Raw genomic sequence first — 12,109 nt, 5'->3', positions numbered from 1 at the left:
CTTATTTCACCAATCTCCCTGTAATCTGTTGGAAACCCACCAGTAACACAGCACCTTCAGGCAGCTCAGATATGTGGTGATATGTGGGCTCTATTTTAAGCATGTGAATCAAAAATAATTAGGCCCTGAGATTGCGAGGCGTTATTAAAATGCTAAACAGTTGAATGGGTGGATAACAAGACAATCTAAACCTCATCAGGACATGGGAGGGAAGGACGGAGGGAGAAAATAGAACATGTCTGCTTTGTATTCACTGTGGGTGATTGTTATTTCATATATTACAGAATGTAATATGCCCATAGATCATTATTGACCAAATGAACTCAATGCTGATGTATTCACTCTCCCCTACCTGTAGTGGTTTGATATATTTTTGGTTTATTTATTATTTTTGGTGAATTCAAACACATATGCCTAACCTAAGCATGCTGCTTCACATATCAACAGTAGTGAACATTTGCTGCAGAAATATTAACTGTTTTTATTAATTGATCATAGTATAGCTTTTGCTATATTGAAATGTTCATTAGGCCTACTGGACGGATTTCTCCATAGAGGTGTCTGTTAGGGTGGAGATCAAATTTTCAGCAGAGTCATCCTTCACATCCTCATCAGTAGCGATCATGTCCTTAGTGCTCTCAGGGGTCAGTGCCATGTCAGGAGTGGAGTTCTGGGTGCTTGAGTCTGATGTGTGAACCTCTGTCATGGTCTCTGATGACTGGGTGGTCACCATGGAGATCTGTATCTGAGAGGTGGCAGTGGTCTGTGTGTCTGTGTTCATATCTGTTGTCTGTGTTTCTGTCTGCGCCTGTGTCGAAGTGTTGGTAGTGGATGGCTTTCTCTCTGTCCTAGTTGCCATAGACGAGGTGGTCAGAGGGACTCCAGGTAGCTGCCACTCCAGCGGGAGGATGGCCAGGTTCCTAGCCAGGGAGAACTGGGAGAGGGAGCTCTACCCGGAGGAAGAGGGGGGTTAGGTTGAGGTCAGAGGGGAAACTGCCTGGATGTGTGAATCTCTGTCTGTCCGTATAGTAAGTCAGGTTTCAGTAACTTACGTGGGCACGTGGTAGAGTCGGAGAGTCAGGTCTTATGTATATTTCCTCCACATAGGTCTTCACTTGCCGGGGTGTCCTTTGATTTGCCTGCATAAGACAATTGCAATACCCAATGATAAAACATTATGGGAAAGATCTTTTGCTCACGATAAAATATGATACAGCATGTTTGCTTGTCTCACAGAGTTCGGTCTTTGTCCCAAATGAGTTCCCTTGTCTGTTTCTGGTGTTGTACTTCTGTGTTCGTGGTCTTGAGATGATTTCAATAGCTGGACTTCAGTCCAGTCTTTCTCCCTCCCTACCTTTCCATTACTCTTGTCCTTGACCTTTTTGGTTGTAACATCTCCTCCAGACCAGTCTGAGCCTGTTTAGACATTTTGATTTTGAAGACACATCTTTCCAAGTGGAGCAATATCATTCTATATCTAATCAACAGACAACCCATAATACTCACCAGTATCAGATGCAGTATCTTCGTCCTGGTCCTTTTTACTCTGTCTGTACTGAGAGGCACGAGTTTTCTTCAGCTTGACTTTCCCTCCACAGCAGAAGAGAGTGAACAGCTGCAGGGCCGCCACAGCTGGATAGATGCTCTGCTTCTTCTCTTTCTGCTTGGTCTCCTTTGCTTTCTCCACAGGGGAGACCTCAGGGTCACAATCAGTACATCAGTTAGAAATCTACTGATATTTCAAACTACAATATCAATAGCCAATGAGCTCTAGTGTGTTTCCATGGCAAAATGTTACCCAATAATAACTAGGGTTAGTGCTATCCGAGATCCTTGAGACATCCCTACCCTAAACCCTAACCTTACCGCTACCCTTACCCTAACCATTTCAATTTCAACTTCAATGGGGGTAAGGTCAGAGTTGGGACGTTCCATGGATTCCGTTAAGACTTTTTAACTAGTAGGGCCTACCCCATCCGAAGGGGCATTGTGACATTATCACATTTGTCAAGCAGTATCAAATTCAACACAATATACTGTGTTTTCCTTATTGTGGTCATTATCAATTATCAAATGCATTGGCAAATCCTCATTGATAAGCAGGTTTGGATGTCTTACCGAGTTAGATCTTTGTTTATTGTCTTTTTCTGTTTCCAGTGTCGTTCTGCGTTTGTGGTCCTGAGATTTACATTTTAGTCATTTAGCAGACGCTCTTATCCAGAGCGACTTACAGTTAGTGAATACATATATTATAAAAAAATATATACTGGCCCCACGTGGGAATCGAACCCACAACCCTGGCGTTGCAAACGCCATGCTCTATCAACTGAGCTACATCCCTGCCGGCCATTCCCTCCCCTACCCTGGACGACGCTGGGCCAATTGTGCGCCGCCCATGAGTCTCCCGGTCGCGGCCGGCTGCGACAGAGCCTGGATTCGAACCAGGATCTCTAGTGGCACAGTTAGCACTGCGATGCAGTGCCTTAGACCACTGCGCCACTCAGGAGATTTCTGAACTTCAATCCAAACTTTCTCTCTCCGAACCTTTCCTTTACTCTTGTCCTTGATCCTTTTCACATCATCTGCAGAATAGTCAGAGCCTGTAAGTGAAACATTTCCAAGACACATTATGTTTTTTTTCCAAGTGAAGCCTAAATAATTGTACTATGTAGCAGCACTAGTCAATAGACACCTCCTCACACTCACCAGTATCAGAGTCATTATTGTTGTTCGTATCGTGTATCGTTGTTGCCTTTCTCCCCTCACCACTCTGGGAGGGATCAAATGGTGTCTTCTTCATCCTGACGCAGCTCAGCAGTGTACACAGCTGAAGAAAGGTCAGGGCTGGAGGGATGCTCTTCTCCTTGGGTTTCTTTTTTATGTTTATGGGTCTCCTTTCGTTGCTCCCAAGGAGAGACCAGAGTGACAGGGTCACTAAGTGTCTGACCCATAACACGCTAGGGTAGTGTACTGTTGTAATCAATCAAATCAGTTATAGGTTGAGAGATGTAGCTAACACGCTCTACCTGAGCTTGTCTAACAATTTTAATGTGGTCTGGGATTATGTTAGAAGTGTGTTTCCGTGGCAACATGTTACCTCATAATGTTCCCTAGTGCTCCATCCCTGGTAAAGTGGCATTGTGACATCATCAAGTTATTTACTCATCCACATATCCACCCAGAACACTGGAGCAGCCTATTACTATAGACCTAGTCTGCCTATATGTCTGTATGTCTGTCTGTCTGTACAGATGTAGGATCTTAATTTGATCACTCTTTTGTTGCTGAGATTTGTACTGCAGAGCAAGAAATGCAAACTTGTATTGTATTACAAAAGGCTTCTAAAGTTTGTAATTTCCATTTTAAAATGTCAGACTTGATTTGCCCAAACAGAAAATGTATCAACCCCTACAAAAAATGTCCATTCATTATAATCCACATCATAATTCACATTTCCTGTTGCTGCAGAATTATTTTCCTGCTGTAGCAAACTGGCTCAAATTAAGATCCTACATCTGTATGTCTGTCTCTCTCTCTTTCCTTCTCTCTCCATCTCTCTCTCTGCCTGTACTCATATTCAACCTCTGCCTTCACCCTATTGCAGCACTTTGTTTTCTCATCTATTGCCTGCCTGCATCATGTTGCAAGGAGAGGGTGGCTGAGCACAGGTCAATCACTCCACATTGAGAATGATTATACAGTTGATTATCAAGTGCCACACTCAACATATTACTACTGTTGGCAATCAGAATACATACTTGTTGTAGTCCAAGAGTCTACTCAGTGAATACATGCAGGCCAGTGGGCAAGAGTCATGGCAACACATCTATATTCACACCTCCTCTATGTCTGCACTATTAAAAGCAGATCGCCGCCACATGTAGCATAAGAGATAGGAAGCCTCCCTGGCTCAGCGCCTGTTAGTGTCAGATTTGAAGAGCTACATGTCAGCCTGATAATTACTCTGTGTCATCCACTGAGGCAATTAGTGATAAAAGCTCACACAACGTGATAGGCTAACACCTCTGTAGGTACCTGGATGGATCACAGTAGCTTATCCACTTCACTCAGACCACTAATGATAGGTTTGCAGGTATGCACGCACGCACACACGCACAAACACAAACACACACCACATGCACTCACTCACACACACACACACACACACACAGGCACACACGTCACACTCACACACTCCTATTGTCATACAGTAATGGTTGGTGTAGGTGGACTGCGGGACCATGGGTCGTAGGTGTTAACCAGATGAGAGGCGACTGCAGGACCATGGGTCGTAGGTGTTAACCAGACGAGAGGCGACTGCAGGACCATGGGTCGTGGTTGTTAACCAGACGAGAGGCGACTGCAGGACCATGGGTCATGGTTGTTAACCAGACGAGAGGCGACTGCAGGACCATGGGTCGTGGTTGTTAACCAGACAAGAGGCGACGGCAGGACCATGGGTCGTGGTTGTTAACCAGACGAGAGGCGACTATAGGACCATGGGTCATGGTTGTTAACCAGACAAGAGGCGACGGCAGGACCATGGGTCGTGGTTGTTAACCAGACAAGAGGCGACGGCAGGCTGGCTGTCATAAAGGCGCTCAGAGAGACCTGTGACACTGCGCATACTAATGTCAACTGAATTATTCATCTGTAGCGCGGCAACATCCAACAGCAGCGCAGCTAGCTAACGGCCTGGTTTATATCAGTCAGGGATGAGAGGCCTTATCTACATCACAGCAACTCTAACCAACGGCCTAAGTGATGCTATATGCTAGACAGAGGAGAAAAGAGGGATCATAGACAACAGAAAATAAACAGACTGCAGCTAGCTGAATGTAATGGGAGCAGAGGCTTTTTCTATAGTGCAGTAGCAACAGTATATGTCTGTTGAGAGCACTAGTGGTAGGGGTGATTTACACTCTCTCTTTATGATGGTCCATGTCAATGCCCTGCTTAGCATTGATATAACGATACAGAAAAAAGCATGGAAGAAAATTACATTTACATTGGCCTCCCTAGCTGGGATGAGATAACAAAGATATCATCACTGTGTGGCTGGTACTCTAATTTATTGATGTTGTGTGAGGAAGAAAGTGGTGCTCTCTCCATATGACATATAGCACACACACACACACACACACACACACACACACACACACACACACACACATACACACACACACACACAAACACACACACAGAAAGACAGTTTATCTGTCCATGTCGTCTGGTGGTCGACTCCATAGAGATCCTATTAAATTACAAAAGGGTCTATGTCATAATCCCTCACAGTTATAGAAGGGGGTGATAAAGGCAGCTATTTTCGTCAGGAGAAATCCAAACCAGTCTAATTGGAATGAATGGCAGTAGAGGCATCGGTGATGCATTTCCTGTTTTTACTTCTGCAAGAAAATAAAAGAAAGGTATGATAAATATCAGAAGTTGTGTAATAGAAATATTGTAACCCCAAAATATTGACGTATAATTATAAATACAGTTTATACAGATTTATACACATTTTCGGTCTAAATAGCCTCTAAAATATATGTAAACAGACCGTAAATGTCAACATTTGTATTTTCTTAGAAAGCTGTGAGTGTTATTATATTATACAATATCAGTACTTGTTGCATTTAAAACTTGTCTAAATCCTATCATCAACTGATTTCAGCAAGTGTATGCTGTGGATTGACTGCATTGTTTAAATGGAATATTGGCATATTGGCACAATTTGAAAAATGTATGGAATCATGCCTCTAAAACTGGCTGGCTATAGCTAGCAAACATACAATGCAGATAATCTCCAAATTCATTGTTTTACACAATATCTTATCACAGCACTGCAAACCATGTTTGACCAAGTCCCTGACCAAAATGGCTGATGCTTTAGACCATCATAAGAAGGTTCATATCCATTCTAGTATTCTAATTCCTAATTCTATTTCCAAAGCATCCTGTAGGCTTCATAGAAATGGGAAATTGCCCTGCTTATAGTGAACGTTGCATCATCACCATCATCTAAATGGTGTCACGCCTCATCTTCTAAAGTGTCCCATATGTAGGGAGAGAATGTATAGGCTGATGACCAGTGGTGAAAGAAGTACCCCGTTGTCATACTTGAGTAAAAGTAAAGATACCTTAATAGAAAATGACTCAAGTAAAAGTGAAAGTTACACAGTAAAATACTACTTGAGTAAAATTCTAAAAGTATTTGGTTTAAATATACTTAAGTACCAAAAGTAAATGTAATTGCTAAAATATACTTAAGTATTAAAAGTAAAAGTATAAATCATTTAAGCAAACCAGACCATTTTCTAGTTTTGTATTTTATTTACGGATAGCCAGGTGCACACTCCAACACAGATATAATTTACAAACAAAGCATGTATGTTTAGTGAGTCTGCCAGATCAGAGGCTGTAGGAATGACTAAGGATGTTCTCTAGATACTGTAAGTGAGTGAATTGGACCGTTTTCCTGTCCTGCTAAGCACTCAAAATGTAATGAGTTGTCACGCCCTGGCTCTGGGGACTCTTAAATGTTGAGCCAGGGTGTGGACTTGTTATGTTTAGTTTTCTATGGGTTTTGTTCTAGATCGTTTATTTCTATGTTGGCCAGGGTGGTTCCCAATCAGAGACAGCTGTAGCTCGTTGTCTCTGATTGGGGACCATACTTAGGCAGCCTGTGTTCACTAGTTCATTGTGGGATCTTGTTCCGTATGGTTTGTTGTATTACCTAGGACTTCACGTATCGTTTTGTTGTTTTTGTTCTTGTTGTGTACACTTAATAAAGTATGTACGCCTATCACGCTGCGCCTTGGTCCGCTTCTCATAACGATCGTGACAGAAGATCCCACCAAGAGAGGACCAAGCAGCGTGCCAAACAGGAGAAGTTGGCGATGTCCCAGGTGGGCGAATGGTGGTCTTGGGAGGACATATTCGCGGGCAGAGGGCCATGGGCAAAAATAAATGCCCAGGCAGGAGAGGAGAAACGGTGCCAACCGTGCCGACGACGGACACGCGAGAGGCAACCCCAAGTAATTTTTTGGGGGGGGCACACGGCGTGGATGACAGGGCTGCTGGAGGCAGCTAGAGGGCGCATCGGCGATCTAGGAGAGGAGGCCACCAGGTTTGGGGGGCTGGAAGGATGGTTGGCGGAGCCTAGAGGTAGAGCAGAGCCAACTCCCCGTACTCAGGCTAGGCAGCGTGAGACTGGGCAGGGTCCGGGTTATGCGGAGCCACGTACTGTGCCGCGAGTGTTCCGGCACAGTCCTGTACGTCCTGTGCGAGCACCACGCACGTGTCGTGCTAAGGTGGGCATGTAGCCAGGACGGAGTGTGCCGGCTCAACGCTCGTGGCCTCCAGTACCCCTCCTCGGTCCCGGATATCCTGCGCCAGTGCCACGTGCTGTAGCGCCAGTACGAGTGCACAGCCCTGTACGTCCTGTGCTGATGCCTCACACACAGGGTGTGGAGATAGGCATTCAGCCAGGACGGGTTGTGTCAGCTCTCCGCTCCAGACCTCTAGTCCGTCTCCACAGTCCAGCCCGGCCTGTTCCTGTCCCTCACACCAAGCCTGTGGTGCGCGTCGCCAGCCCGGTCCGGCCCATTCCTGCTCCCCGTACCAAGCCTGTGGTGCGCGTCGCCAGCACGGTCCGGCCTGTTCCTGTCCCTCGCACCAAGCCTGTGGTGCGCGTCGCCAGCCCGGTCCGGCCTGTTCCTGTCCCTCGCACCAAGCCTGTGGTGCGCGTCGCCAGCCCGCTCCGTTCCTGCTCCCCGTACCAAGCCTGTGGTGCGCGTCGCCAGCCCGATCCGGCCCGTTCCTGTCCCTCGCACCAAGCCTGTGGTGCGCGTCGCCAGCCCGGTCCGGCCTGTTCCTGTCCCTCGCACCAAGCCTGTGGTGCGCGTCGCCAGCCCGCTCCGTTCCTGCTCCCCGTACCAAGCCTGTGGTGCGCGTCGCCAGCACGGTCCGGCCTGTTCCTGTCCCTCGCACCAAGCCTGTGGTGCGCGTCGCCAGCCCGGTCCGGCCTGTTCCTATCCCTCGCACCAAGCCTGTGGTGCGCGTCGCCAGCCCGCTCCGTTCCTGCTCCCCGTACCAAGCCTGTGGTGCGCGTCGCCAGCCCGATCCGCCCGTTCCTGCTCCCCGCACCAAGCCAGTGGTGCGCGTCGCCAGCCCGGTCCAGCCCGTTCCTGCTCCCCTTCACACATTCTTCATTAAAATTCAGCACAAGTTCCTCAACAGATGGATTGACAGATTAGCCATATTGCTAATTGAACTATACGGAAATCAAGTTTTCCTGTTATCGTGCCATGTATGAAGGCTATGTAGAAGCTCATCCAATCACAATTGCCTGCAGAGTTTCGGGTATAAGTATTATTCCTGCACAGTAAAGAAACGCAGGGAGAGTTGGGTCCTGTGTGGCTCAGGTGGTAGATGCCAGGGTTGGATTCCCATGGGGGACCAGTACAAACAAGAAAATAAAAAAGGTATGGAAATGTATGCTCTGGATAAGAACTTCTGTTAATTGACTAAAATGTAAATGTAATATGAGAGTTCAAAGTGTTTTCCAGAAAGGTGGTTACCATGTTTTATTGAATGCTACCTGTTGCTCTTCAACAATTGCCAAGCTTTTCCCATACCAACTGTTAATTGAAGGGCCTTGTTCTGTGAAGGTGCAGAAATGACAGACAATAGAACAGGTGACTACTATGACACAGAACTTTCCAGTTTACGGTCAAAACAGATGAGTCTGTACTATCAATCAACTGTGTTACAATGAACAACTCCACAACACAAGTCTTTCTCCATGTGCATCTCCAGTATGCAAGGGATTTCCCCTGTCTGTGTACAATAACAATAACCAGATTCCTCTATACAGATGCAGTACAGATATATAAGCAGGGAAAAGCATGAAAGTGAAACCTCAAAAAGTCTCTAACCTTTTTCAGCCAGGCAACATGCTTATAGAAATCTATGTTATACTCCATTCTGTTGGCCCATTGTAGCTTTGACTATTTTCTTCCTCAAACTCTACACTGTAACTTATCCTAGAGAGAGAGAGAGAGAGAGAGAGAGAGAGAGAGAGAGAGAGAGAGAGAGAGAGAAGAGCTCAGAAACTTAACAGAGCTTCTGAAAGAAAGATACTTTATCACTGTTAATCCCCTTGAATCCTTCTATCTGCTTCTTCCTCCTCTTCCCCTCCTACTCTCTCTCTTGCTGCAGAGAGACTGTAGTGGGGACCCTATGGTGTGCTGTGTCTAGGTCGGACCCTGGCTGTGTGGTTTGGAGCCCAGACAGAGGCAGGCTGAGAAGTGGCTAGTCTCTAATATCAGACTGCAGCACTACGACTCAGACCACGCCAGCTGGCTCCTCTCCCTCCCTTTCTTCTCCTCCCTCTCTCTCTCTCTCTCTCTCTTTTATTCTCTGTCTCTCTCTCTCTCTCTCTCTCTCTCTTGCTTTCTGTCTGTCTCTCTCTTTTTATCCCTCTCCGTCTCCTACACAAACACTATCACTTTGTTATTTTTGTCTCTATTCCACCCCATAATCCCCCCCCTTCTGAAAGATGGTTCATATGCTCAATAGAACCCAGTAACAAGGTTTCCTGAATAAATACACCACACTAGCCAGTTTAGTGTGTGAAGTGAGTTTAGGCTGTGTTGAAGCTACTCACCCCTCCCTTCTCCAGCCAATCTAACAGGGTGTGTGCTGTGTCCATGGGGACCTGTCTGCTCATGGACTCATGCTCCTCCTGGTCCACCTGGCCCTCCAGGGCTACCCTGAGATCCTCTACCAGCTGCAGCACCCTGATGTTGGGGTTAATGGCTGAGGTGAGGGCAAAGGTGGGGGCAGAGTTCGAACCCTGGGAGTGGTAACCCTGGGCCCCAAACTTCAAGAAGGCCTCGCAGAACCCTCCTGCCAATAAAATGAAATAATTTAGATTCAAGTTATGGTTAGGGCAAAGATCATAGGGGTGATACAGCCATCAGAGCCTTAAAACTAGCTATCCCAGAGTCTAACAATCCATTTTGACTTGTTTTGATTTTCTGAAATCAGATTACTATAAACTGTTTGCTGTTGACTATATTGTATGTGACTGCTCCACAAACAGGCGGTTAGGATTGCTGAGTGAAAGTATTATGTGCTGATGAATATATCATGCCAGTTTGAATTTCCAATGTGAGTCACTGAATACATCAACATAATGTGTGAAATAATTGAAAACATCCAACTGCTACCTAGCATAACCACTGGAGGGCACCCTCCCACTACAACGCTAGCTTCAACAGTGCCTGAACGCTGTCAGCTTTGAAAACTCAAGTGTTCCCTATAGGGATATTGTAGGGACATTGCATGGTGTATTGACTGCTTCTCTGAGTAAAGGCAGTGTGTCAAAGTGCTGTGCTCTGATGGTCTTTTAAATATTGCACTAGTCTGCACAGATATATATTCATGATCTCATGTCACCTTAGCTGTAGGCCTATTACAGGAATTGTTAGCATTATTAGCAATATGTTAGCCTGTATGACCATCTCTATGGGTGATGTCACGGTTTTCTCTGTCTTGCAGTGTACTGGGGGTCATTAGCACTATGCTATCTCTATTATTAGAGCCGTTTGTCTTGTGCCCCTTCAGGAACCCCAACAGAGTCATCTGATATCCTGCTATGGTTATGACAAACAGTGGTGACTGAAATGTATCACCCCTGTAAGAAAACATGGAGAGCTGAACAATATGGAAAGAGAGCTAGTTATAGAGTGTGGTGGACAACTACAGACAAGGATGTTGTATTTGTCTTTCTTGCTAGCACTGATTTTGCTGATAGCTGCTTTATTGAGGAACGTTTTTTTCATTCTATGACATTGATATGTGGTTGTTTTATCGACCTTAGTTGAATGCACTGACTGTAAATTGCTCTGGATAAGAGTGTCTGCTAAATGACCAAAATGGAAATGTAATATAAATGATAGAGTATACATGGAATAGACCAGGTGGGGGAAGAAGAGAGGCAGCGTAAAAGACTAGCAGAATGGTTGATGTACAGTAGCCTACTGACAAGGACCATCTATTCAAAACCTGCTGAGTTTCCCCAGTAAATCTGCTCTAGTTGGAACAAGCTTAATCCCAGTATCTCAAACTTCAAGATCCTAAGAGGAACTTTCCTTTCATCATTTCAACTAAAATCCAAAGTACACAATTTATTTTGATTATGCTTAGAAAGAACTGAACAAAATGTAACATTCCTACTCTAAGTTAATATATTTAAATCTCAATGAAACCTTCAAGACATTACCAAATACCAGTCTAAAGAGAGCAGTAATTGCAAGCCGGGTTGTCTTTGAGGAGGTCTTAATAAAATAGAAGCTTACCAGCGATAATGTCATCCATTTGCTCCAAGGCTGCCTCCAGCATGTGGCTGGCATCTGACGCCATGGCAACGGGGCTACTTCATACACTGTTACTCACCGGATCACCATGCACCGATAGGAGAAATTGAAATAGAGAAAGCGAGAGAGAGGGAGAGGGATGGAGGGAGTGATAGTAGAGCCGGAGAGAGAGACAGAGAGGAGCAGAAGGGAGGGGAGTAAGAGATGGGGACAGTTTTCAATCATGTCAGACAGATTATAATCAGCATTCAGTTGACTGGAGCTTTAGGAGTTCTCTTTGCCTCTTAGATCTATTTACAGCAAAACAACAACAGCTGCCCCAGCCCTTTTTCCCATATACATATCCTCCTTTTGGCTTTAAATGTTCCTCTCATTTTGCGGGCGGAGTTCTTGCCATTGTCAGCAGTCCTATCCACTTGGGATGGGAGCGCAACCTTGGCATTGTTTGTGTTTGTGTTTTTCTTCAAGTACTCCATTTGTCTTCCCTTTATTTATTTAAGATGTTCTCGTTAACTTCATTCACAGGTTCGGAAGGTAACTGAACTAAATGACTATCGCCCCGTAGCACTCACTTCTGTCATCATGAAGTGCTTTGAAAGGCTAGTTAAGGACCATATCACCTCCACCTTACCCGACACCTGAGACCCACTATAATCTGCATACCGCCCCAACAGATCCACAGATGACGCAATCACCATAGCACTGTACACTGCCTATCACTGCCT

At 45.5% G+C, this 12,109-nt stretch overlaps 1 protein-coding gene across 3 annotated transcripts; it reads right to left on the bottom strand.

Annotated features, from left to right (window-relative positions):
* Positions 1 to 456: 456 nt before the first annotated feature.
* LOC121562276 lies at positions 457 to 11,433 on the bottom strand. 3 transcript variants are annotated; one of them, XM_045207761.1, is made up of 7 exons: positions 2,707 to 3,234; positions 2,545 to 2,600; positions 2,119 to 2,178; positions 1,507 to 1,696; positions 1,235 to 1,416; positions 1,053 to 1,139; positions 457 to 949 (listed from the first exon to the last, which is right to left on the bottom strand). In XM_045207761.1, the coding sequence occupies exons 1-7, from the start codon at positions 2,798 to 2,800 to the stop codon at positions 533 to 535; spliced, it is 1,086 nt and encodes a 361-aa protein (XP_045063696.1). In that variant the 5' UTR covers positions 2,801 to 3,234; the 3' UTR covers positions 457 to 532. The 3 variants fall into 3 exon arrangements, with proteins under 3 accessions (XP_045063696.1, XP_045063695.1, XP_045063697.1); XM_045207760.1 differs by lacking the exons at positions 2,119 to 2,178; positions 2,545 to 2,600; positions 2,707 to 3,234 and adding exons at positions 9,671 to 9,912; positions 11,367 to 11,433; XM_045207762.1 differs by lacking the exons at positions 2,119 to 2,178; positions 2,545 to 2,600; positions 2,707 to 3,234 and adding exons at positions 9,671 to 9,912; positions 11,367 to 11,433 and having other exon boundaries at positions 1,355 to 1,416.
* Positions 11,434 to 12,109: the final 676 nt, after the last annotated feature.

The sequence above is a fragment of the Coregonus clupeaformis genome, chromosome 26 (assembly GCF_020615455.1).
Source record: "Coregonus clupeaformis isolate EN_2021a chromosome 26, ASM2061545v1, whole genome shotgun sequence".
In the NCBI taxonomy this organism is placed as follows: domain Eukaryota; kingdom Metazoa; phylum Chordata; class Actinopteri; order Salmoniformes; family Salmonidae; genus Coregonus; species Coregonus clupeaformis.
Note: the sequence above shows the minus strand (reverse complement) of the source record. Positions and strands in the feature narration are given on the sequence as shown.

Excerpts from the sequence above, each read along its gene's own strand:
- LOC121562276 (XM_045207760.1), bottom strand. The coding sequence starts at position 11,430 with ATGGCGTCAGATGCCAGCCACATGCTGGAGGCAGCCTTGGAGCAAATG. Across the intron at positions 1,697-9,670 it reads ATTGGCTGGAGAAGGGAGGG|GTCTCCCCTGTGGAGAAAGC; the intron begins GTGAGTAGCTTC and ends TGTGACCCTGAG. Across the intron at positions 1,417-1,506 it reads AGATACTGCATCTGATACTG|GCTCAGACTGGTCTGGAGGA; the intron begins GTGAGTATTATG and ends ATGTCTAAACAG.